The following is a 27,929-nucleotide window of genomic DNA, read 5'->3' as shown; positions in this document are numbered from 1 at the left end:
AAATTAATGAAGAGAAAAACTTTAAAAGTATCAACATCGCCATACGGAGAAAGCTTAATAGCATGAAAGGGGGATTACGCGATTTTTATAAAAGAATTATATTTCAACATACCAGAATTAAAGTACAATGAAATTATTTAACTATGTTTTAATTTAGATCCGGCTATCCTCCACGGGGAACCACTTCTCTGAGCAAATTCCTTCATCTCATCCTCTATTCTTTTTTTTTTTGTTAAATCAATATCAATATAGTTGCACAAAACTCGGTATTTAATACGAAAGGGCAATAATTTATAAACTCTATTTAAATAATGAGAAAATAGAAAATCTATTACATTAATATTCAAATATAATTTCCATTATAGTTGACTCGTACATACTTACAAACTTTTTTTAAAATATACCATCAGCAGTAGCTTTTCAATTGTTGATTTATCGACGTAGACACGATATCGAAGAAAATAATCCAATGGGTTTGAATCATAAGATATTGGTGGCCAATTTATTGGACCATTACGTGAAAAGTTTCTTTGAATCAATCAATTGTAGCGCAAACTCTTTGGTATGCAGCTCTATTAGAACCACATATCACCAAGATTATTGCCAGCCAATGGGCAACAAGCAATATTTCATTGGTAATCGAACCCGAAACAGTTTCAAGTAGAAACGGAAATACCCCCTAGCTTCATAACCTAAACGAGTCAATTTCAGAAATTGTGAGGCATCATCAATAAAACTAAATATGAATTGAATTAGTCATTGCTATGACTCCAGTGATAGTGACAGTATGAGCAGTTTATTTAAACCTAAAGAGGAAAAAGATGATAGTAGATGTAGAATCTATTTTAATTTGATGTAAACAGCTAAAACAAATCTAAGGTTTGTTCTTGGTAGTTGCACTGGAACTGTACTGAGCTGGACCAGTGCAGGCCAGTTCCTGAGTGTATAGAGTTGGTTCGATCGGATACAAAGAACGATATAGTGCAGAGTAGTGCAGAGAGCAATATTTTACATTCGTCCTATGACGAAGATGTAGTGCCACCGTTTGCAGATTACATTTATTGCACTATCTTGCACTGCACTGTCTGAACTGACTCTAGACCCAGTGCAAGCAGTACAGTTAACAGGGTGAACTTGTTCTCTTGCACTGCTACCAAGAACAACGACACTAGCGCTGGTTCTGCTACAAAGAACGCTTTAGTGTACACTTCCGAACTAGTTCTGCCAGTGCAGCTAGCAAGAACAAACCTCTATGTACGGTTTTTGGGGTTGTTCGGCCGTCGTCGGTTGTATTGCTACGTTTTGTTAGCAGTCGAACCGATCGAAGTTTCTGAAGATGCTTTCCTCTATCATTTGCAAGACGACCAAACAGCCCAAGACCGTATACATATTGGACTATGGCCGTGAATTTAGCTAAAACAAAGACATTTTAGTGACATAACACGGGTCGAATAATGGCATGGCCTCAATTTGTTACATTTTATAGCAATATTCTCATTGAACTTCTACAAAAACACTTCAAATGTAAATTTCAGTATATTTTCTCAGTTCTAAAGATATCACCGCGAACAATCTTCTTCAATACATCACATGAGTTCTTAGTCTAACATAAATAAGAATAATTATTTTCCAATATAACTTCTGACCTAAGTTTCTATGCCACTATATACATATTTCAATGCCGTTAACTCGTCCTTCAAGTTTGCGAACAAAAAATAGTCGGACGGAGCCAGATCAGGGGTATATGGTGTCCACGCTCTGTGTAGAGTAACCATTGGAAAGGGAAGCAGTGTGAACTGGAGCATTGTCATGAAGCAAGAGCACACCTCGGCTGATTTTACCGCGCCTACAGATTGGTATGATTGTAGTCAGCACTTTTTATTGCTTTTCGCGTACGGTCTCTCCTTTCTAATGCCACTCCATGGAATATCTTTTGGATGTCGGATCATAGTTACAGATCAAGGTTACATCACCCGTTACAACTGATCGGATTGGAAAGAACTGGAGTTTTCTGGAGTAGTTACAGTTTGCCGAACATAACCAATATTTTGATAAAAACATTAAACAATTCGCAAGCTTTGCCTTGGAGTAAATCTATACACCATGGAATGTCAAACCAAACTAAAGGAAAACTTATAATAAAATAATAGAAGAAAGAAAATGTGATCGATATTGAATTTTAAAACATTTTCAAATGTAGAAACTGATAGTTTTTGTCGCGTCATTCCGTGTTGGTCTGCACAAAAACACTGTTATCTCAAGTAACTATCATTTAATTAATTATCAAAAGCATTTAATAAAGCCTTTGTCTTAATTGAAATTTACAGAGATAATCGCACTAAGTAAATTACTGGAGAATGAAATTGAATTTTTTACTTTGTTAAACAACGTTAAACATAAATTATATCCTTCGTGGGTAATGGAACGAATAATATAGACACTTCACACAAGTATAAATTTAAGTGGGATTATATAGATTGAGTAGATTTGTTTTTCGATGTTTATTTTTTTGGTATATTAAAAAAAAACGTATCCCGTATAACGGAAAATCGCGGAAAAACGATAAAGAAATCGCAGAGACCTTGGATAATGAAACATTATTCTACATTCGATGGCTCCCCTTCAATATACTCCCCTTCCCTCGCCACATACTTTTCCATACGTTTTTCCATTGATCGAAGTAGTGCTGGAAGTCTTCTTTGGTGAGAGCCTTTAGGATAGTTTTTTGCTTTACCCCTTCCATCGACTCAAATCAAGTTTATTTCAAAGCAGATCCTGTTCTAACCTTTCAAGGAAATCTGAGCTGACCCGTTGACGCAAGAGCTTTTGACCAGGAGTGTAATTCCTCGCGTAAAATTTTTCTAACCGTTTCTTTATCGGCGTTTACAGCATCGGCAATCATCCGGGTGTTCATTCGACGATCTGCATGCACAATTTATTTGATTTTGATCAATGTTTCCGGAATTGAAACAGTCACAGGGCGACCTGGCCGCTGGTCATCTTCAATGCTCTCACCAGCGCTTACACCACTCTAAAATACGCACACGAGATAGATAATTGTCCCCATAGGCCTCTTGCAACAATTTATAGCACTGAGGCGGAGTTTTTTTTCAAGAAAACGAGAAATTTTACCCCACTCAACCAGGGCGCCCTCTAGGCGCTCAGTCTCGTTATTTAATAGTCAGACCTCGTAATTTAGTCGTGAACTTGTGTCGTATAATTTTTTAATCAAACCAATTTTTAATGTTGATCTATTCCTGATTGTCCAGGCTTCCAAGGTGTCTCTACCCCACGCCGATGTGTTCTTTGGAAGTTGAAGTTGAAGTTGAAGCTCTTTAAGGCGGAAAAATAAATGAATTTCATTTTATATACTGAATTTTGACCTCCGCAGGGCAAAAGTTAACATACACCATAACTTCAAGAAACTTTGAGATAATTGAAATTTACGTAAAAAAACAAGTTTTCTAGACAACTATACAGGCATTCATTGCGAATTATGGGAAAAAATAATAATTTATTTACACTTTTGAATAAATTTTATCATAAAAACTAGATAGTTTCCAAAGTATGTAGTATTCAAATTAAAATATTATCAATTATTATAAATTATTCATCGCTTTATATAAACGTGCTAAATCAGGATTTTTTTTTAAATATCTTAATGATAGGAGAAACCAACAGAATACGCACAGAATAACTTTCTTTTGCTCCCGGTATCGTAGCAACGACTACACCAACAATCACAAATAAACTGTATGACGCGCGTTTCGATAACTCAGTTATCGTCTTCAGAGATTAACTGTTTACCTTCAGTGAGGTATCTACTATAAGAATATTTTTGGTCCAAGGGGGTGAAGAAGGCATAGAAAGTGGAAAGGTCAAAGAGAGGTTGGTATTTTGGAGTAGAGGTGTGAGCAATTTTGAATGGGATGTTTAAATTAATTTGCTATTAAAAAAGACTTTAAATCAATAAGATTTATCAAAAAAAATGTATTAAAAATGTTATAATATTTCTCCTGTCGTGATTTTTGTTTTTTTTTTTTAAAAATTTTATTTTTTTAAAATTTTATTAAAAAAATATCATTTCCTCATTATGCTTCAGTATAATATAATTGATTGTTTCAATTATTGGTTTATAATTTTCCCAATTAATTAAGATATTTTTATCAAATAACAATAGTTTATTTTTCATGTAGATCGGATGTCATAATTTATTTAAAAAAAAATTCGATCGAATTAATAATATACAAACTTTATTAAGTCAAAAGACTTCATAAAATGCATTTTAAACATCTATCAATCGAATGCATCATCGAAATACCAGTTTTTTTGTTTTTAAACGAACGGTAATATTTTTCGCGATTTCATTTTGAACTATAACATTCCAAACCCTTTTCAAAGCAACGCATGGATTGTTAAAATACATTGGAAATTGAAGTTAATAGCAATTTTTGACTACCTACGCCTAAATACTTGACTGGAAATTGAAAAAATCAAATGCCCGACAATGCTCAATCGGAAATAACCGATTTGGATAGTCCATTGTGATTTTTTTAATATATTTCAAAGCGAGTTTTGTCTTTTGAAAGAAAGTGTCAACTGATATAACTGGGATCAAAATGGCATAGTTTTCATGTCGTTTTTACAAGTAACATAGTTGACAAAAAAATTAACACCACTATTTTGATGTTCTAACTTTTGTTAGCTATAATTTATTTGTTAAATCATATTAAATCGTCTTATGAAACAAATTGCAAGCTCATACTTCACCCGTTACGTGTCGAATCATCAAGTACTTCTTTCCGTATACCGTATTTGTAGAATTGTACTCAACAAGTGCTACTACATAAGCTTTTCCAACGACACTATTATCAATTGTCAATTTTATTCGGTACATTCTTTTTTTTTCTTCCATAATAGGTCTATCGCCGGTTCCTTCTTTTATATCTAGCTCTGGATAATCTCTCCACCTCTTTTGTTGTCGACTTCTACTTCTTATTCCAATTGGAGATTTATCTTGCTATTTAGGATTCGACTTTGTATTGGCTCTAATCTTTCTTATGTTGTGATACCGATTCATTAATGTTAGTTAGATCACATGTACGTTTGATATTTTCACTTCTTTTTCGGTCTGGTGTATTTCAAGAGATCCGCTTGAGAATTATCATTTTTGTAGTCTCCAAGAGTTGTTTCGTTTTAAATGTTTCTGCTCTTGTTTCTGAAAACATCTGGTGACTTTATTTGCACTGGCTGCTTGTCCTCTTATCTTGTCATCTACGTCTTCATAACTGGTTATGTTAATTCCAAGTTCTCTACCGTATTCTGATCTCGCAGTGATCCACTTCTCCAAAGAAATGAGTTCAGATAAATTGGAAGTTCTGGGCGTCTGCAAGCGAACTCGGTGTTCATTAACCCCGACTGCCTGTCGAGAAGGTATAGCAAAAATTGCTCTAGGCGGGATTATGTTAAGAGTATCTGCCTTGGAAATATCGGTAAAACAGAGTAAGGATTGTCTGCTCTACTCCGTATTGAGTCAAAAATCTTCAAGATATGCTTGGGTGCCGAGCTCCAAATGTGCGAGCAATATTCTAAAAATGGACGAATCTGTGCCTTGTAGAGGTTTAGAAGCTGTTGGATTTGAAGAGGGCTCCATGTTTTCCAAGCGAATTTGCGGTGATGATGATATTTTATGTCCAGATAGAACCAAATCCTGCGCTGCAGTTCCAGCTTTCTTTGTAAAAATAGCAGCATGGGTCTTTGCTTCATTTCATTCCAGAATGTTTTCAAAATCGGTATTGATGGTGGTGATCAATTACTGCCTATGGAATGTTTTCCTTATATATTGAAGGTATTTAATCACCTTCATTTTCGGCACATATCATGGCGTCATAGATGATTTTTATTATGTTCAATTAAATGTGACTAGGACTATTTGGTGTATATTTCTTATAATTCAACTCCATCTTCTAGCAGTTACTAAGTATCTGCATAGTGGATTATTGTAATGTTAGTAAGAGAAAGTTATCAAATTAGTGTTCTGTCATTGATTTATTCACTCAGTCCTCGGCTCTAAAGTCCATAGAGGACCTTGGTCTCGTTTACGACACACTTTACCAGCATCCCTGGTCTTGTTTTCCAATATTTGAGTTGTATTCTCTTCCGGTCTTGTTAAATCTCAACTAACCACCTATTTCCGGAGCCTCTCTCCCTCTTTTTCCTTCTAATCTTCCTTCTTCGTTGCTTTTTCTTCATCCATTCGCTCCAGATGCTCGAACAACTGTATTCGTTCAGCTTGCTTAGTGCTAAATTACTACAAATTCTTCAAACATCTCCATTTTTATTGTATGTATATAATTTTCTCAAAATATGCTGAAAATGCTAAGCATTTTGAATCAATTCATTTCCTTCAGTAATGATTGAGCCAAGATACTTGGAGTTCGTCAGCCTTGGCCCTTAAAAGTTTTCTTCATGTTTAAAAATTATTGTTTGGTTCAAAAAAAGACATTCAGTCATAGAACTTTCATTTCTTAAGCTACTTAGATAATCGCCTTCTGTTTTCTCCTCATAGGCTTGTAATCCATTCGATATCATCTTTGATAGTACTTAATGAATAGTCATTGTCTTTCCTAGTATGTAATTTCGAATGATATTACGCGTTAAAGACTGAAAATGAAACTGCCCAAGAGTTTTTTCAAGGCTAAAAATGTATGGTACATTATAACTTCATTTTTTTATCATCATCAACGTTTAAGTTATAATTTGAGTTGGAAAAAACTCTTGGACAGTTTTATTTTGAATCCTCAATGCGCAACACCATTCGAAATTCATAAATAGTGTTCTAAAGTGAATTTTCACAAACCAATATGTTTCCGTTTTTATATATAAGGCTAATAAGAAATATTTCCATTTATTTGACATCAACTATTAAAAAATCGTTAAGCATCCTTCCTCCTTTACGTAACGTTGATATAATTGTTTGATCTTCTGATGCCTTTCCATTTTTTTATAGCCTCATTTCTTCAAAAATTTGCAGTTTTGATATAACCTAACCTCAACATTAATTCCTCTACAAAATACTTAGTCGAGATTTCTTCTTCACCTAACATGTCTTTGTTCCTGATTTTACCAAAATTTAGTTTGATGCTTTTGATTTTGGAATACATTCTTCAAATATCCCATATATTTGATAGGTTTTCCACTTCCTGGATTCTACTTTGTTCTGATGTCCTATCTGGTCGAAATATGTTTGAAACTGACTTCCTCTTTTATTTGTAGAGCCTTACATTCGAGAACGTCAAAATATGTGCGCGTAGAGTCCAAAAATAGCACCTTGGGACCTCGATTAAGATTTTTACAAAAAGTGAAAACTAATCCGATATTTTGGAAATCTCGATAATCGAGTTCAAAAATTCGCTTACATACAAGAAATTAAAAGCGTGTGTTGAAGAAATTGAGAGATTCAATCCCGACAAACTTCAAAATAAGTGAATGAGAAAAATTGATAGGAATTTTTTGAGAACTTACCAATAAAGACGAATATCTGGTGATGAGAATATCGCAATAACATCGAAACTGAAACGGTCTGGAATTAAAAAAAAATTGTTACTCAAATATTATAAATTCAAAATAACTGTTTCTAATCTATAAACAGTATCCGTAAAGCGGTCAAGCAAATGTTTGCAGAGATAACATCTGTGTATAATGGAATAGTAAAGCTGCTAATAGGAATAATAACATTATTCCCTACGATTATTAGTTTATCATACCTATTGGGGCAAAACAACATGATATTATATTGTAATTCAAATATTATTACCCCGAGGGAATCGTACCAATTAATGTTGACGATAATGTCAAAATCACTTTTTAGATTCTATTGGAAATTACATTCCGAAAAGTTGAATACCAATGGACAATTCTTAGATCAATTCAAGGTGTAACATCATATCTCAAAAAAATCTCTACATAACCTACAACTTATCATTTCATTTTTTTTAATCTTATACAAGATACGTGACAAACTTGTCCACGACATGGAAGGTGAACCGGTCCTAATTGGGTTATAATGGAAAAAATCTAACATTTGGCGAATACACCGGTTCGAGGAATTCGTTTCATTCTAAAATTCTAGAAATTCTTTTCTGATATAACGAGTGATTTTTTTGCTGATATCTTTTTGGCAACACTGTTTTTGACAGATCACGCGTGAATCGTGTCTTGTGTCATTGTCAAACTTGTTCAGTTTGGTCTATAATTTAATCATGAATCGACTTACGAACGAACAACGCTTACAAATTATTGAATTTTACTATTAAAATTCATGCCCGGTTAAGAGAGTGCCTACTGAGGGAACTATTCGGAAGCTTGTATCGGCCAGTGAAATGTCGATTCGCCGCCGTTCGCAGCAATTGGGCCTCAACTACGTGGAACATTTTTCGAAAGGATTTGGGTGTAAAACCTTATAAGATACGGCTGATGCAAGAATTGGAACTATACGTCTAACATTTCGTGAATGGGCGCTGGCAAATTTGGAGAGAGATTCACGTTTTTATCAGCGACGAAGCTCATTTCTGTCAACAAGCAAAATTACTGCATCTGGAGTGAAGACCAGCCAGAAGCATTGCAAGAGCTATGCTTTCCGGAAAAGTCAATGTTTGGTGAGGTTTATAGGCCGGTGGCATCATCTTCAGAAGCGACGATGGCCGGAACGTTAATATGAATCGTATGATGATTGACGATTTTTTTGTCCAAAATCGAAGAATTGGACATGCCAGACATGTGGTTTGAGCAAGACGGTGCCACCTGCCGTACAATGGCCAAATTGAGAGCCGCTTTCGTCGAATATTTCATCTCACGTTTGGGGCACGTCAATTGGCCGCCTAGATCGTGTGATTTAACACCTTTGGACTATTTCTTGTGGGGCCATGTTAAGGCTAATGTCTACAGGGATAAACCATCAACGATTCACGCACTGGAAGCTGATTTTGAAGCATTTATTCGTGAAATACCGACCGATATGATGGAGAGAGTGTGCCAAAATTGGACCTTGCGCTATCTAAAGCGGAGCCGCGGTCATCATTTCCATGAAATCATCTTCAAACATTAATTTATACTGATCGTTCTATCGATTCCAATAAATATTTCTTCATTTTTTCAAATTTTTTGTGGTTTTTTTTCAAAATCATAACGAACGAAAATGGAAATAAGAAAAACATTACATTATATTGAACGATGACCTTAGAAACCTTACAAATTCATACTTGATTTTATGTTTTCCATTTTTTTCTCTATCTAACTTACTATCTAACAGTTAGACAAAACCTTCTTATTAATTCAGTATACAAATAAATACATTACTTATGTAAGATTTATCCCACATAAAACATTACACTATGAAGAAATCCAAATTATTTTATAAACCATCAATGAAATATCAACAAGATAGTTATGAATGCTACGCTTAATCAACATTATCGACCTGGTTGTCTACAATAATACATAGAAACATCGTAAACACGTTTGATAGTATTTGTGAAAGTCTGAATAGTGTTAAAGAGAAGTGACTCAATTAGACACACGTCGCATAGAACAACCAAAAAGCTATCTAGAAAATACACAAACGATTGTCATTTTCTATATGGGATATTTCCGCAGAAGTTTTCCCTGGGGGGTCGCCAACCCCGTAACATCCTTTGAACCCGATTTCAAAAGTTACCGAATCGAATAGAAATCAACCGGAAGGTTCCGATACAAAAATTTTTTTTACTAAATGGGAAACTTTGTCAGTTTTTAAATCCATGTACTAGGCAGACATTTTGATCTTTATTTTAATAATACTTCGGTTCCGCATTAAGTTGAACGCATTTTGTTAGTTATCCGGCCATGATGTTGATGGGATATCACAAACATGTTCCGGCGAGTTCAGTATTCGGCTCAGTTTAAGGTCGAGCCGAGTAGGAGAAGCGAGTTGCTCGGCTTAGTATCTACCCCCTCCTCCACGTTTTACTCCTGCAAATCGTCAGCTTTCTGTTCAGTTTCGAGGTTACGTGAAGACTGTGTTCTGCGGTCCATCGTTTTGTGGATTATCAATTTTTTTTAACAGACGTTGCAGGTTCTAAAACTTTTGCCCAGCCAAACAGTTTAGGGTAATTTGATCTTGTATTTCAGGAGTCATCAGATATGTATTCACATGTTTTACGGCGAGTTCACGTAGCAAAAGAGGAAGCTCCGAGAGTGTCTCTTCTTTATTAACCAATAATCAACTCATAATCTAGGTTCTTTGTTAATTTTCTCTTCCAGAACTTCATCTATTTCTTCTAATATAATCGCGTATGCCCTTTTACAATCCTTTCTATTTTGAGTTATGAATCCAGTCACTTAGTACTCGCGTTACCCGTCTTAAATTATGAAACTAATTCCTTCTCACTCCTTTTTCTTCCTATTTTCCGATCGTCATCCGTTCATATCATGAGTGGTCACGTGGTTCGCTGGTATCACGGCAAGATATGGCACACGTCATTTCCGGTTCGTTGCTCACTTGTTTCTATAGGCTGTACTGTTCGATGATGAACCGGAAGTGAGGAGTTGTTTCGCTTCCCTGCACTAAAGGACCGTTCCGTTGTCTTGTTTATACTATCTTGTCTTTCAACGAGTCTACGTGTATGTCTCCCTTATTATGGACCAGTTAATGAATTGTTTTACAAGTTGATGTTGACAGATGGCTGCGAACGCGATCTCGTCATAAAGATATATTCCTAAAATTTATATACTACTCGCCATCATTTTCTTGTTCAATATGTTGCTATGATATATTATTAAAAGTTATTCATAGTTGTGAGTATACAGGACGTCCCACGACAGATGACCAACTAGTTGAAACTATCTGTATATATGGCAAAATACTTTTAGTAAAAACATGAAAATTTCTACGTTTGAGTTTTCGGATACGATCTTTTTAACTAAAATATTTTCGAAGATGGCCGACTTCCGGCTCTACCGGAACATTGTTATTTGCTATACGGTTCATTTGAAGCATAAGTTAATCGAATTAAACCAGTTATTGACAATAATAATGCCGAAATTATTTTACTGCTCATCCAGAAGCATCAATACGTGTTGCCTAAAGAGATCTTGGAGTAAATACAATTTGATTTGATTTTATTTTTTATTTCTTAGTGCTTGTATCAACGGGTCAAAGTAAAATTTACACCACACCTGCATCTCTAAAAATTTACAGAAAACATCTAATATTTGGACAACGGTAATAGGAAAGTATACATGAATTTGTCTTATTTTTCACCCCTGAATGTATTAAAATAGAAAAAACCGGGCGGTTCTGTTTAAAATAATAAAGAAATTTGATATTCGTGAAGTTAAACTTTGAACACTTTTTATACCCACACTGTATAGAATGAAAAATGTTTCAACATAGATTCAAATACGTTTGACCCTGCTCAAAGCAACCGAACAGAAACCATTTTCATATCTTTAAGGGTATCCTCGTAAAAAAATAATTTGTAAGGATCTACAAATTTTTTATAAAAGAATTAATAACTCAAAAAGTATGCATTTTTCGAAAAAAGTTTCCAGACAAAAGTGTATTAAAATTTTACGTAGATTCCAAAAATGTATAAATATACAGGGCGTTCCATTTAAAATAACAAATTTATAGTAGACTTCCGCGTTTTCTTTCACAGCTTCAACAGACTCAAATCTTTCCATTTAACGCTAATTTGATTCTTCATTCTAATAAGTTTGAGTCATTTTCAAACCCTTTCAAAGTATCAATACAAATATTTTTGCTATTGTCTTGTGGTTCAAATTCAAGGATTTGCGACACCAGTTTTGAACACACTTTTCGCATGTCAAAATTTTGACGTGGTGGGGCAATCCGAAAGTAAATCATCTTCTCGGCCATCTTAAAAATTCATCTTTCAATGAATGAGTTTCAGTTGCAGTTTTATTGGAAATTTCACAACAATCCGTTCTTCTATTTTTACGTCGATCATTTTTACGGCAAAACAAAAAAAAACAACCTCTATACAAACGAGGGCCACGGCTAAAGTGGTTTGTCTACAGATACGGTAGACATCGCAATGGAAAAAGTTGGCTAAACAGTTGGCAGTTGTTAACCTTTGACGCATGCGTACTTTATTTGTAGCTACACTTTACTTAATAGCTACACCTAGTTTATTAAAAAACGTAGCTACATATTAAATTTATTTTACTCTAGTCTCTTTTTTATTAATTTTATCTGCTGGTTATACGAGGTTAAAATTTTTTAGCTAGGGGTTCAATTAGAGACCCCTGTTGGGCATATACGTTGATTACAGTAATCTGGGCACACAATTTTGGTGGACTTGAGTCTCCTCAAGAACCGAATACAAATATATTATTCTCAAGGTTTGCAGCATACTGATTTAGGCTTGTTTTAGTTCAAATCAGTATATCAGTACCAAATACGATATATATTGTATTTGAAAAAGCACTAAGTATATACATTTATATCGAAAATATTTATTTCCAAATGAAAAGTCGTCAATGAAAAAAACAAAGTTCCACGTTTTTAACATGAATTTAACGCTGTTGTTTTTGTTTAGTTTTGTTTTCTCAGTGTAGCTAAATCTGTTGAATACATGATGAATTAGTTTACAAAATTGTCCGACAATTAAATAACCCACAATCCCGTTTTACTTTCCACGTATCATACATGAATAATCAAATATGTTTCCACTTTCATAGTCCGAAAAACGGTTGAGCCGCAAACTGAAGGGATCGAGCAATTAAAAAAGGGGTTGCCGCGGGAATTGATGATGATGATGATGAGTACGTTTTGAAAGAGGCGCCATCGCCGAATTGGGTCGCCGGTCATAGAGTCGAAGTTAACCAAGCAGTAACCAACCAAACGATGTCTCGGTCTCGAGTGTTAATCAACATGATCATATTTCAGGAGAGGCGGTTTGATAGGGAGAAAGTTGGAGAGGGTAGCGGGTAGCGGCGGCAAAGTACATAAATCAGCGGGTACAGGAGCCGAGGGTTAACAGGCTCCCAGTAGCCTACTATCACGTAATTATGTCACCTATATCGTATGACAACGACTCGGATCTAGTTTCGATAGATGTGGATGTGCTCGTTGCTCGTTATGTTGCTCTTCTGGAATTTAGTGGGGTGGACACGGGGGAGTCTTATGTCATTTTTTTAATGAAATTTATTGCCTTGTATTCGATATAGAAAGCAATCAATTTTTATTTTCAAAAATTATATAGCAATAAAAGAGGAATGCCAATAAAGGAGATGGTCAAAGTTGAAATCGTTCAAAAAAACAATACAAAAGGCAAAAAAAAATACGAAAAGTACTTAGAAAAGCAAATGAGAGTGGATAAATGAGAAAAATTAGAAATATTGAGAAAAAAAGACACAATACATTTAAAGGTAACATGAGAAGAATTAAAAATGAATGGAGAAGTGGTAGGAAAGAAAAGTCAGCTCAAAGAGATCCTGAACAATTGTTAACGGACAATATAGATTGTATAGATGAATCAGAAGAATTACCAGAGAAACCAAAAAGAAAAGGGTAATAGAAGTCATTGGGAATGGTTTAACGCCACGTTGTTTAGAGTATTTATTTGGTAGCAATCGTCAATATTGAACATCGTTATGTGATACAAAACTTTTATTTGATAGACCATAGCTCAACCAGTATATAAGCTGAACTAAATTCTACTCTGGGTGAGACTGTTCCTTCGTTTTCAACAGTTAAATATTGAGTTCAAACAAGGCGGGTACAACCTGCGAAAACCATCATCGCAGTTGTCGATCAAATGAGGTGACGACTCCAGAAATGTTAAAGAAAATCCACAAAGCGGTACTGGATGATCGTCCATTGAAGTTGTGCGAGCTGGCAGACAAAGTAGACAATTCACAAAGTGCAGTACATAGACATGATAAAGCTGTGAGCAAAATAGATACAGCGTTTGCTCATAATGGAACAAAAGACAGCGTCATGAAGATGTTTCCATCGAGTGTTTGACGCAGAAATAAAGGCGAATTTTGATGCCGTTTCATAACCATGGATGAAACGTTAGTCACTTCACACTTGAAACAAAAGAACCATCAAAACAATGGACTGCAAAAGGAAGACCGGCTCTTAAGAAGGTAAAGACCGTTGTATCTTTGGACCGGTTTTTTGGGCAGCGCGTGGGATAATTTCCATTGATTATCTTGAAAAAGAAAAAACTATCAATGGCGAGTATTATGCGAACTTTTTGCAAAGTTTGAGCGAATAAATCAAACAAAAGCGGCCGCATTTGGCTAAGAAGAAATTGTGGTTGCATCAAGAAAATGCACTAGCTAACAAATCAGTTATTGCAATGACCAAAATTAATGAATTAAAATTTGCATTAAATTAATGGCAATTTTGAGGAACTTGACGATTCTTATTATAAAAAGGGTATCGACCTTATTGAACTTCGCTGGGAAAAGTTTATAAGACTAAAAGGAGATTTCGTTGAAAAATAAACATATTTTTTTCCAAAAATTTGGGACCATCGTCGTAAATGATTATAGAAATTGATGAGATATATATGTAAAGAAAAAAGGATGTCAGAAGAATGGGAAAACGAACTAAATGTTACGATACACAAAAAAGTAGATCAAGAACAATTCAAAAACTACAGAGGAAACCAAAACCAGGAAATACGAATGTGACTTTCCGCAATGTAAATACACAATTAAACAAATAGTAGAAAAAACACGTGAACACCAGATCGGTACTGAAAAGCAGTTTATAGATTTCCAAGAAGCATTTGACTCAATAGAAAAAAGATGATGTAGACTCTAAAAGACCAAAATATCAGATATATACACTGACCAGCAAAGAAGAAGCTGAAGAATTTCCAATTGATAAAGGACTAGGACAAAATGCTAGTACGTATTACAAAAAATATAAATACAGGAAACTTAGGAAACAGGGGAGATCAAATAATAACATTCGCAGACGACAAAAAGGAGAAACATAATGGAAAGTGTGTTAAAGAAGCTGACAACACAGTAAGGAGGAATGGAAATAATATAAAAAATTATGGGGAATGGTAAGTGAGTACGTAACTGAGAATAGAGATTGATCAGATTTCATCGGCATTATTTTAAAATAATTTCTGATTAACGCGGTTGTATCTATTCGAAACTATCTGGTACGCTACTGAAAATATCATCACATTCCATTCCAATATTCTTCAGTACCACGTGAAAGGGATTACAATGAAACAAATCTCAAAATGTGAGAGAGTTGTTTATGCGCCTTTCATGAATTCCACCAAAATTTCCTTTTCGAATACGAAACTTTCAGTAATGCATATTTTCCTTTGTAACGAAACAGCATTATCTTACATAAAAGAATTTTCGAGTAACAACAGTTTGGAATAGGTCGCGCCTTTTGCACGTAAATCTGAAATTCTGTTGTTCGATCTAAGAGACTAAAAATAACAGGAACAGATGAAATTTTATTATAAAAAGGATCAAAAAACTAGAAAATCGATGATGTGTGTATAATGAGATTGTATCAAAGGTTTTTAAATAGAGCTTCTTGGAAAATACGATCACCAAACTAAATCAACATTCCAAATGCAAAAAAAAAAATTTGAAATTATTTCGTAGTAGCCTTATAATACCTTGATTAAGAACACAATAAAGTTAACCAGTTGGAGTCTATGGAGTCAATATCCTTGTCTTTAGTAGTTCAGAAGACCGATATTGGTCACCACTAAGCGAATCCAAAGATAATGATGAAAACATGATAATAGTAGGGAACGAACAAATAAACAGCTGATGCCATTATGTACCTGGAAGTAAACCTGGTCACCAAGCTGACTGTCCAAGCCCACATCGGAAGAGCGGCAGATAAAATAGCCACGGTGCAGAAGAAACTAAGCAGGCCATCAATACAAGCAACGAATGTAGTACTGAACACACTATTTACACAACACTACACCGATACCCAGAATAACGCGTTTCGACTGAAGTTAAATAGTTCACCTTCAGTCTCTGAAGACGATAACTCGGTGCCATTCATACTGAATACACTATTTACTCTAACACTACACCGGCACTCACAATAACGCGTTTCAACTGAAGGTAAATAGTTCATCTTCAGTCTCTGAGGACGATAACTCGGTGCCATTCATACTGAACACACTATTTACACTAACACTACACCGACTGTCACAATAACGCGTTTCGACTGAAGGTAAATAGTTCACTTTCAGTCTCTGAAGACGATAACTCGGTGCCATTCATACTGAACACACTATTTACACTAACACTACACCGACTGTCACAATAACGCGTTTCGACTGGAGTTAAATAGTTCATTTTCAGTCTCTGAAGACGATAACTCGGTGCCATTCATACTGAACACACTATTTACACTAACACTACACCGACTGTCACAATAACGCGTTTCGACTGGAGTTAAATAGTTCATTTTCAGTCTCTGAAGACGATAACTCGGTGCCATTCATACTGAACACACTATTTACTCTAACACTACACCGGCACTCACAATAACGCGTTTCAACTGAAGGTAAATAGTTCATCTTCAGTCTCTGAGGACGATAACTCGGTGCCATTCATACTGAACACACTATTTACACTAACACTACACCGACTGTCACAATAACGAGTTTCGACTGAAGGTAAATAGTTCACTTTCAGTCTCTGAAGACGATAACTCGGTGCCATTCATACTGAACACACTATTTACACTAACACTACACCGACTGTCACAATAACGCGTTTCGACTGGAGTTAAATAGTTCATTTTCAGTCTCTGAAGACGATAACTCGGTGCCATTCATACTGAACACACTATTTACTCTAACACTACACCGGCACTCACAATAACGCGTTTCAACTGAAGGTAAATAGTTCATCTTCAGTCTCTGAGGACGATAACTCGGTGCCATTCATACTGAACACACTATTTACACTAACACTACACCGACTGTCACAATAACGCGTTTCGACTGGAGTTAAATAGTTCATCTTCAGTCTCTGAAGACGATAACTCGGTGCCATTCATACTGAACACACTATTTACTCTAACACTACACCGGCACTCACAATAACGCGTTTCGACTGAAGGTAAATAGTTCATCTTCAGTCTCTGAAGACGATAACTCGGTGCCATTCATACTGAACACACTATTTACACTAACACTACACCGACTGTCACAATAACGCGTTTCGACTGAAGGTAAATAGTTCATTTTCAGTCTCTGAAGACGATAGCTTGGTGACATTCATACTGAACACACTATTTACACTACCACTACACCGACACTCACAATAACACTGTCTGACACGCGTTTCGACTGAAGGTAAATAGTTCACCTTCAGTCTCTGAAGACGTTAACGAAACGCGAGTTAAACAGCGTCATGTAAGTATTGGTGTAGTGGTAGTGTAAACAGTGTGTTCAGTATAAAAATCACCAACGTTTCCAGAAATTCCAGCTAAGTAACGAATGTCGTAGCAGCAAAGAGACGAAGGGCGTTGAGAATACCTTCTCTCTACTCCTGTGCTACAAGCTATTATTGGGATAATTACAAGCGAAGAGGAAAGGATACTCTAGGAGTAGTGATAGCTTGCCAGAATATATGAACATCAGATAACAGAAAATGCTGGACTGCAAGCTTCTTTTTTAGCGTAGAGACCTGGACCAAACGGGAGCGTGATGACACCAATCTTACCCAGATTCTTACAAATATTTCAAGACGCCCTCGCTGACATCAAATGAGAGCCAGTTTAATTGCGAAGATAGGTGCTTTCGAGCCCAATTCTACGGAAAAGGTGAAAAAAAACCTTCCATCAATCCCTTATTTCACAAAGCGAACAAAAAATGGTGAGAAATGTAATAGAGTAATAGCTTGAAGTGACTGGAAAACGCAAGGAACAAAAACACCTTCCGATTCTCGCTGTATTATTATTCATCTGGGATACACGAACGTGCTCTGCGCGCTCTTCCGATTGCGTTATAATCCTGACGATCTGAATAGTACGTGTTCAACTGAAAAAGTTCGATGCATTCAGTACAGCGCAACCTCTACTAGTAAATAAGTTTTTATTCACAACTGTCCCAATTATCTAGTTCCTCAAGACGATTTGAACTAATTAATAATATAACAAGTTAATAAATATAAAAATATAGACAATAGACAACATAGAATTAAAAACGAAAGATAGGCCATTACCAAATGTTATTATAGAAAAAACTAGTGTAAGTAGAAGTCTAAAAAAGAAAATTTACTCAAAACTAATTTGATATATCCAGCTGGTTTACCGGACCTCACATCTTTGGATTTCTTTCTGTAAAGATATCTTCCAAGATGAACATGACAATATTAACGTTTTAAATCAAGTATATTGTTGTCAAATGTAGAATTATTTCGGCAAACACATTTTAAAAAGTACGACGATTCTTTTACACAGAGCTACAAGGTTACAAACCTCATAAATTTTCTACAATAGTTTTATCACAACTTCAATTATGAATAGAAATTCCAAATTATTTTAGTCTAGATAAAACAATGTAATAATAGACTAGTTAATAACTAGTTTCAGTTCAAAGGAATTGTGGAACAATAATATTTTCTTGAAAACAACAATATTAAAAAAATTTTGATTTTCTGAATTTTCTAATCAAGTTTTTGTCAATGAAAAATGGATGATATTAAACATGAGGACTTGGAAGAACGGAATAAAAAATGACTAAACCATAATATGCAACAGAAAAAGATAAATACGAAGTTATAGTTGAACATAATCCTATTTTTGTAGGAAGATGTATGATGAAATTAATATCAAAATATTTTTAGCTTCTTTTTAATAACAGTGTTTCCTACCATTGTGTGTCCTAATTAAAACAGCTTCACTAGACTATACTACCTCGATTGTTTTCGAAAAATATTAAATTACAAAATTAGCTTTTCCTGCAGACAATATTTATTTTATAGCACGTTTTAGACCGATCAGTAAATTGAAAAATGAAAATGTTGTGAAAAAAATTCATTTAGTTCTTTTCCACTTAACCGGAAGCACTGCAATCAATGATGGATTTACGCATAGGCACGTGAGGTTCAGGCCTATGGCGGCATTAACATTAACATAGACATTGACATTAACATAGACATTGACATTGACATTGACATTGACATTGACATTGACATTGACATTGACATTGACATTGACATTGACATTGACATTGACATTGACATTGACATTGACATTGACATTGACATTGACATTAACAATAACAACAATTGCTTTGTACGATTGTCAATAATGTCAGACATTTTTTGATGCCGGCTAGTCGCGAACATTGTCAATTAAATTCAATCCAACCGTCCAAATACGAGTCGTGTCACGCTACCTCACACGTGCTGTACGTGTCCCAATTTGCGTCTTGCCTTAGGCTTATAGGGATCTGAATAGTTGCAACCAATTGAAAGTGACGACAGAGCAAAACAAGGAAGTATAGATTTGATAAAGTCCAGGATTTCGAATACCTGGGAGTGACAGTGACAAACGAAGGATGTGAAACCGGGAAAATCGACAAAAGACTGGCGGGAAGGAACAAAACGTTTGGAGGATTTTCAAGATCAAAAGATGTTTCAAGATTTGTCAAGTTACAAGACAGTTATACAACCAACGGTGCTGTATGGCAGTGAGTGTTGGATCATGAACAAATAAGAAAAAAACAAAATAAAAATAAGGAAGAGAAAGATACTAAGGAGGATTTTCGGAGAAGTGCGAGAGCAAAACGAGTGGAGAAGAAGAACGAACGCAAAGATCAAAGATTGAATGGTCAAGCTGTTGGATATAGCCAGAATGAACGAAGATGTGTGAAAAGATAATTGTTAAGGGGAAAGGAAGAGGGGGCGAAAGAATAGGAATAGAGAACTGACATGAAGCAGCCATGAACGAAAATAGATGGAGGAAAGCGGTAGAACGATTTCAAGTCTTGGATCTATAAAATCTGTTGCTGATTAATGGAATTTAGGTGTATCGAACTGAGCCTAAGGCGACTGCACGCTGCAGTGAACTGTGTCCCCTACGTCATTTTTTACTAAAAACTGTCTTACAACATTGGCAAAAGATGAAAGAACAAAAATAATGTAGGGGTTCTAAAGGGTTAGAAAAAGTTGATAAAAATGTGGAAAACATCAAAATTTCGAAGAAAAATTTGAAAATTTGTTTCAAATACCGGCCTAATAAAACAAGAAAGATTTATTCTATGTGAAAAGTTATCCAGCTCATGAAACGGCGCTGAGAATTCTTTTAAAATAAAATTATAATTGCCTCTCAGGAGTAAAATAGCGACGCAGACTTGAAATCTCTTTGAAAACGATATTTATTTGTTTTTATTTTCATACCATCAAAAATAACTGTTTAATTCGGATAATTAACTTTTTGACGTACCTAATTTTGCAATCGATATTTGTTGTTTTTATCCAATGTTCAATTTAAATTAAACGAAGACATGAAATATGTCTATGAATACAAAAAAAAAATCACGAGAGGAAGCGCAAGAGAAAAAATATTTAAAAAAAACGAATTGAAACTGTGAAGTATAATATAACCTCGAAATGGGAAACTTCTCCTTAAATGTATCGAACACTCTTGTGTTAGACGTTTTTATTATAATTACTTTTTAGATAGACAATTTAATATAAAAACTGTCTGAAGTAAATGAATGATTAAAATAATATCCTAGTGAATTAGTAACGTACAAAATCGACAAAAACACCAATCACTGTATTTTGTGTTGTCTATTCAAAGTTGTTTTTCCTTTTAAAGATCAAAACGTCATTTTGTCATAAAGTAATCCACATCCATTTTAAAATAGTCACTTTCCAATTAAACAATTTGAGCACCCAATCGAGCACATGGGTACGCAATGCTTCAAATCCATGTATCTACTTGTCGTTTTCAAAATTTGTCCGTTTTCCCCATCGCCCCTCGAAGCCCAGGTAAAGGTTTGGAGCTTCATAAGCTTCAAAGTTGTGCTTTAAACACAAACTGTAAGATTAGTTAGATTAAGTTAGGTTATGTTAGGTTGGATTATGTTAGGTTAGGTTAGGTTAGGTATTCTGGCGAGATGCAATGAAGGCAGAAATACCTAGAGAAAGGACAAAAGAGGAGATTGTTAATAGTTACTGCGCAACTGAAAGTAAACAGTTTACCTTCAGTGTCTGAAGACGATAACTATGTTATCGAAATTTACGTTAGACAGTGTAATTGTTCACAGTGTGTTCAGTATGAATATCACCAAACGTTCCAGTAATTCCAACTTAGTTGCGATGACTCAACGGTCAACGGAACCAAGCAACTACGAGAGTTTAGTATTAATATCAAATTGGTAAGTGCTGATGTATGGTTTCTCAAATCATACCGTAGGTTAAGTATTTTTCCAGGTTTTATGAAAGTTGACATAAACAAGAGTCCGTTAATATGCTGGATCTAGAAATCAATGCGGTCTATATGACCGTATCGGCTGAGGCCGTCCAGATGATTGCAGGATTTCCTCCCATAGATCTTTCTTCAAGCTTTCTATATAAAATAGGAAGCAGACTGGCCGGTAACAGAAGAATGGCACGAGAAAGGACTTATAAAAAGTGACAGGAGAGCTGGGGCAGGCTGGACACTAAAGCCCATTGGACAAAGATATTAGAAGCTGGGTAAACTTAAACACAGATCCACTTTTTATTTTATTACGCAGGTTCTTATTGGACATGTATCGTTCGGCACCCCACGAAAAGAATCCAGGACTATGGATGATCTATGCGATACGTGCAAACAAAGGGACGACCCGGTCCATGTCCTGTATGAGTGTGCACGGTGGAATGGGGAAAGGACTATTCTGGAGAATAGAATTGGAGAAATACCACTGGTTATTGAGATCATAAGATGCATGAAAAACACCGAGAAAATTTGGAAAATAGTAACGGAGTTCATGATAGAGGTGATGAGTAAAAAAGAAAAGGAAGACATAGAAGTATACGGTTACATAGATAGGATAGATAATGGAAATGGGAGGTACGCAGATGATATGACAATTTGTTGCCCTCCCGGCGTACACAACTCCCAAGAAGTACAAAGGAGAGGGTGGTTTAGAGAGATGAAAGTCCCACACGAACTCGTAGCATTGCACTAACAAAAAACACGTTTTTTAAACAAATCAAGTCGAAAACATTTTTTTTAATAAACATGTAGCTTGCTTGGGGCGCTAGATGTACGATAAATATGGAACAAAGCGCTCCACGCTTTTTTCACAATAATAATTATATTTTTCATTCATTATTCCTTCATGGCCAAGAGGTAGAGACAGACCAAATGAAAAAACATAAAAGAATTGTGCAAGCTGAGACCAACGAAAAAGAACAAGGGGAGTAATCCATCCCAATAAAGGGATATGTAGGCGCCCCAAGCGCTAACCATAAACCAAAAGATTAAACAGCATGATGATGATATTTATTATTATAAATTACCTCTTAGACAAAAACTATTCAGTGTCAAAAAGTTTATAAAAAATATCCCATCGAAGATTAAAAATTAGTCACAAAATCAAAGAAATTATTTTTCTGAACGAAAATAATGGTATAGAAAAAAAATGAGTACTTACAAACACAATCATAATGAAAAATGCTGCAAAATACGACGTTCTCGCCATCCACATACTAACAAACCGATAATGTTCTCCAGATACGACATTTCTGAAATAAAATGATTTTTTAATAGAAATTTGATACCCCAAAGGTGCAATTAATGAGTCACTGGTATTAATATAGTATTCACGAGTGTATAATGAAGGTTATTATTCACTGAATAATAACCTTCATTGGTTGATGATCTCTTTTAGTCCAGGACTTTATTTAATAAAAACTTGTTTAAAATATACAAAATTACGAAAATTTCACTGTAACGTAGGTGGTCGGTTGGTTACACTGATTTATGTTTGACTGTTGACTTTAGAGGTTAGGTCTTTCCAATTTCTTAACTTGATTTGTATGTTTTGCCCATATTTCATGGCTACATTCAACTTTGTCTATAAACTCGCACACACTACCATTACACATGACCGATGATCATCCTGTCAGCTGTCAAAATAAAACTTATTAAGGGGGTTTTCTGGTCTAGAAAGTTGAAACAATTGATTTTTTTGCGTATATTCAAAGCTTAGACCCTTAAGAACACGTCCTTGGACGGATTTTTAGAAAAACGCATCATTTCCGGAGATACAGTAGATTTTATGAGGAGTTTTTCCCGAAAATACTTTTTTGAAGTGTTCGTCATGATATCTCAAGTTCTACGCGACTGATTCTTTTGAAATTTGATGAAAATCTTTTTTATATATCTTTATCGCGTCTGCTTTGAATTTTTCTAAAATTTTAATTGGAGTATTTTTACAAAATTCGAAAAGGTCCAAAAAAAGGGGCAAAAAATTGATATTTCATGTCTACGCCATTTTGTGAGTATTTTTTTCCGACCAAGGTGAATGCGTAGCGACATCTTTACAGATTAGGAATTTTTCAAATTTTTTTGTTCCAGATCACTATAAGAGCTGGAATCATGTCAACCAGGGTGCACCGTTTTTTACGTAACCCCCACATTACCGGCCTATAAATATATAAAAAATGGTTAGTACAAATATTTTTCAATTTTTTTACGTTAGTTTCAAAAATTCTAAAATTTGGTATTTTAAGCCATAATACCCCCTCTAAGGGGCACCAACCCATCTTTCCTATATTCATTTTGTATATACTTCTATTTCTTCCTTATATAGCCTTATATTGCATCTGTTTTTCTAAATTTTACAAAGCCCAGTAACAATAAAAACATTGAAACTGTATTTGATTGATAAGTCTACAACGTTCGACACAATCTTCTTCAATAGCTTTTTAGGAATTAGGAATATTTCGTTCTGTTTTTGTTCAAACCTGAGTTTGTTTGAGGTTCAGTCACATTTTACTTCCATTTTCGTTTACCACAATATTTTTTACCCAAGGTGATTTCTATCTTTTGATATTTGTTTTTTATAATTCTAGAGGCAACAAAGTTTACACGATTTTCGACGTCAAACCAATTGATATAAACTGCATTTTTGTTGTTGACTGCTATAGTGCACTTTTCATCAAACCATGGATTATTGTCTGCCAAGATCACTCCCGAAATCTAGTTTGTGCCAACTAAGGAGTCATTGAAATTGGAGTAAACGTCATTCCAAGAAAATCCTTAAGATGGTTCCATTTGGCCGATCTATATTGCCAAACTTCAAACTTTACATGGTATAAGATCCTGAGTTTAGATTTCTAGTACACACGCTGCTGTAATTAGTTTTAATGATCTGATGTTTCGAGGAGTGCATGTTGTTAGAAACAAGGTCTAAGCTGGTAGCAAAGTCACCATCTCGTAGTTTACGAGCGGTCTTCGTGAATATATGCGCTTAGATGACACTGACGACCTGGATAAGGATGAGGTGAGTTGAACCATATCGTAATTTGGATCTTTAACTGAATTATCTGTCGTCATTAGGAATAGAAATATTCTCTAAAGTAAAATTCTCTTTGTTTATGCGGCCATACATTGCTTTTAAATTATTTTATTGAATATCCACTGATATAAACATGGATTCTTCTATTTGTTAACCTCAAATGACTCGAATCGACAAACAACCACCTCGCGCAAGTAAAGCTGTGACACTATGTACGACAATTCATTTATCTCACGCGCCATCTAGAGATAAATAGTTAAACTATTACATTACATCATTTGAGATAAGTTTTTTAGCACCAATAGTAGAATTTGATGACTGATTACACTATTTGAGAGGAGGTGCGATATGTATCTGTAGTGGCTCAAGATATAATTGATACAAGTATATGATATTCCAAAACACAGAAGCCACAACTTCCCAACTGGCATATTATAAGTTTTTGCTTGCTTCTTGTGGCATTTTTTGATTTAGGTATGTAATGATGAAAGGAATATGCATTCCTGGTAAATATAATGACCGAAAATGAAACAGCAACATATTCTATACCTTAAATAACCCTTATTGTCTTCGCTTTCTGCTAAGGTCTTTATAGAGGACAACAATAAGTCGTCGTATCCAAGAAACTCGTCTAACAAAAGTCTACTAAAAGGATCTCCAAAACACTCGTCTTTAGCTGGATCTAGAGTAACGATTTCCACTGGGATTTTCAACCTGGTTCTAGTAGCGGGACTAAGTCGTAAAAATCCATATTCTAATGCGAATTCTACTATGTATTCATGTTCATGTTGAGCTAAAATAAAACGGTAAATCATATGTAATTAGTATATTCAATATAAATGTTGTGACGGGTATACAACCGTACGCCACCTAACGGCGCCAGTCATAATTTAATATAATGGAAACTATTCTAGAGGGGTCCATCTATTCCATATTGGGTATCAATGAACTACCACATATTTCTGAAAGATAAGTTTACTATAACTGGACTAGCTAGACTCTTTAAAAAGTTTCTACAATGTTCTAGAATTATTACAAGAGAATATATAAGGCAGGAGCTCACAGTAGTGTTATAGTTGTTCATAATTAGTGTAATGAAGTGAAATTAATTTGTACAATTTTATTTAAGAATATTAGGTTAGGTTAGGTTATGTTTAGGGCATAATCAGTGATAAATGTTGACTTTTTAATAGTAACTAGTTAGTCTATGTAATTGATTCAGCATTTATGTCTCTTCTTTCCATTTAACCATAACCATTTAACCACTTTTTTGTGTATTTTAGTGCAAACACGACCTACCACCATCTATTTTATTTCACTAAATCATCTCTCTAATTTTTAATTCAAAAAATTTTAGACCTTTAAGAATGTTTGATTCTTGATTCTTCTTGATTTTTTTTATTACAAAACATATTATAATACAGAAAATTTTAATTATATTTCGACAGAAGTTGAACCCACCAAAAATTTATTTATATTAGTAATTTATTAATATGTTTATGATTTACCTTTAGTTTGAGAATCAGAAGCATCTATCACATTTTGTTTAATGTCTGTAACTGCAAACAAACTATCACTTTCATTATTGACTCCATGTGTAGGCCTCTCAAAAATTGAAGATTTCTCAGTGGTTACCATTGGATGATCAGTAAATAACTGATAATTATCCCATAATGTAGGAGACATTTTTGATACATTTAACAACGCATCTGATATCAACTTCTTCTCATTTTCGTCTGTTTTAACTGCATTACTATTGATTTTACCTAGAATGTATGGAATTTCTGGAACCATTCATACTAAACTATTAAATATGGTTATCGAAATTAGAATATAACAGTGTAATTGTAAATGTTGATGTAATTGGATTAAACAGTGTGTTTAGGGTATATTTATTCATTATAATAAACAGCTGAATAGATATAACAGAAGAGTATCATGCAAAATCTATTTGATGTTAGTCCTTTTAAATGTTTTGCCGCTATATCAGCCAAAGTAGCAGTTCATATAATTGTATGGTTTGAGATTTTGCTATATTTTTGTAAAGAGCTATCCATAATACACTGGAATCGAAATTTACAACCCTAGATATGGTTTTCCAAAAAACCTAGCTCTGTAGTCAATTATAATTGATTTCCAATTTATTTGGAATGAACTTTGGTGAGTTTTAGGTCAAGTGTCAAATTTTTGAACATATCATAAAGTGTTCCTAATACAAGAAACTATTAATTCAATATAAATTACGAATATTGTACAACTTCTTTGAAACTATATTTTTCACCTTCTCGAGCTTTTTCATAGTCTTTTTCATTGAGTAATAAATAGATAGATATTCTGAATTTGTTCCTGTATCCAATATTTTCATCAGCCTGGCTGATTAAAAACAAACAGTTTCTGAAAGTTCTCAAAAATATCTATAAAAATGACAATATTCATTTACATAATTTTTTCCTACAAAAAACACTCTTTTAATAATTATAATAGCTAAATATATTACCAACAAGTTATATCAATGGTGTATTTAGTAATATTCAATGTTGAGAAATAGATTGGAGCAGGAAATTTAATACTTTTGCATCTAATTAGTGGTTTTTTATATAAATATGGGATATACTAATGTATTACAATCCCTAATTAAATTTTATATGTCACACACAATATACTTAATATATTTGATTAACCTAGATGGAATTATAAAAAAAATTGTATAAACATGAAAATAGTTATTTTTGAATCTACTAATTGTATGTGACAAATATGTAGGTCTTACCTTCTACAGCAGCTTGCAGTGGTTCAGTTTCTTTAGAACTATCCTCAACTGCACTTGGTTCGATATTAACAAAACTGTCCCTTGCTAACAGCCCAATCACATGGGTAAAATCTTCTACTTTGCCCTGTTGTTTCAGTTTTTCCTCTTTAGCATAACTCTGTTCAATATTATAATCCTTTCCTACATTTCTCACTATTTCTACTCTAAGTATCCCATCTCTAGGCCATGTATCTTTTACATGGTTCAAACATGTCGATGGTGACCGAGAAAAAGTAATGTGTATATACATCAAAACAAAAAATGCTGCTATAGCCTTAATTAATGTGAGAAATTCTAAAAATCTTCTCAATGGTCTAGGAAAAGTCCTTGCATAAGCTAAGGCAGCTCTATAAAAAAGCGTATGAAATAATCTATCACGTACATTAAATAAAGGATTTTGGTTATTATTGTTTCTAATCCTATTGGTATTGATGAAGGGTCCATTAAGATGGTTATTTTCAGGACTGACTTCTATTACTGGTGGTGCGTTTCCAGACATTTTTAATAAAGTTTTTAACGAGTTATAAATCTGAAGACAATATACATCCTGCAAAATAAAGTAGGTTAGTTGCACT

General features: G+C 34.5%; 1 protein-coding gene across 1 annotated transcript in view; it reads right to left on the bottom strand.

Annotated features, from left to right (window-relative positions):
• The window catches only part of LOC130444748 (membralin), a 121,968-nt gene that overhangs the window by 93,660 nt on the left and 379 nt on the right, over positions 1-27,929 (bottom strand). The window contains exons 2-6 of the mRNA XM_056780027.1: positions 27,316-27,901; positions 26,054-26,311; positions 25,095-25,338; positions 22,677-22,767; positions 7,525-7,582 (exon numbers count right to left, since the gene is read on the bottom strand). Of these exons, the coding sequence (XP_056636005.1) occupies positions 7,525-7,582; positions 22,677-22,767; positions 25,095-25,338; positions 26,054-26,311; positions 27,316-27,853 (1,189 nt within the window). The 5' untranslated portion in view covers positions 27,854-27,901. The remainder of the gene's footprint in view (positions 1-7,524; positions 7,583-22,676; positions 22,768-25,094; positions 25,339-26,053; positions 26,312-27,315; positions 27,902-27,929) is intronic.

The sequence above is a fragment of the Diorhabda sublineata genome, chromosome 5, assembly GCF_026230105.1.
Source record: "Diorhabda sublineata isolate icDioSubl1.1 chromosome 5, icDioSubl1.1, whole genome shotgun sequence".
Lineage (NCBI taxonomy): Eukaryota > Metazoa > Arthropoda > Insecta > Coleoptera > Chrysomelidae > Diorhabda > Diorhabda sublineata.
The sequence above is the reverse complement of the archived record's forward strand: the minus strand, read 5'-3'. Positions and strand labels throughout refer to the sequence as shown.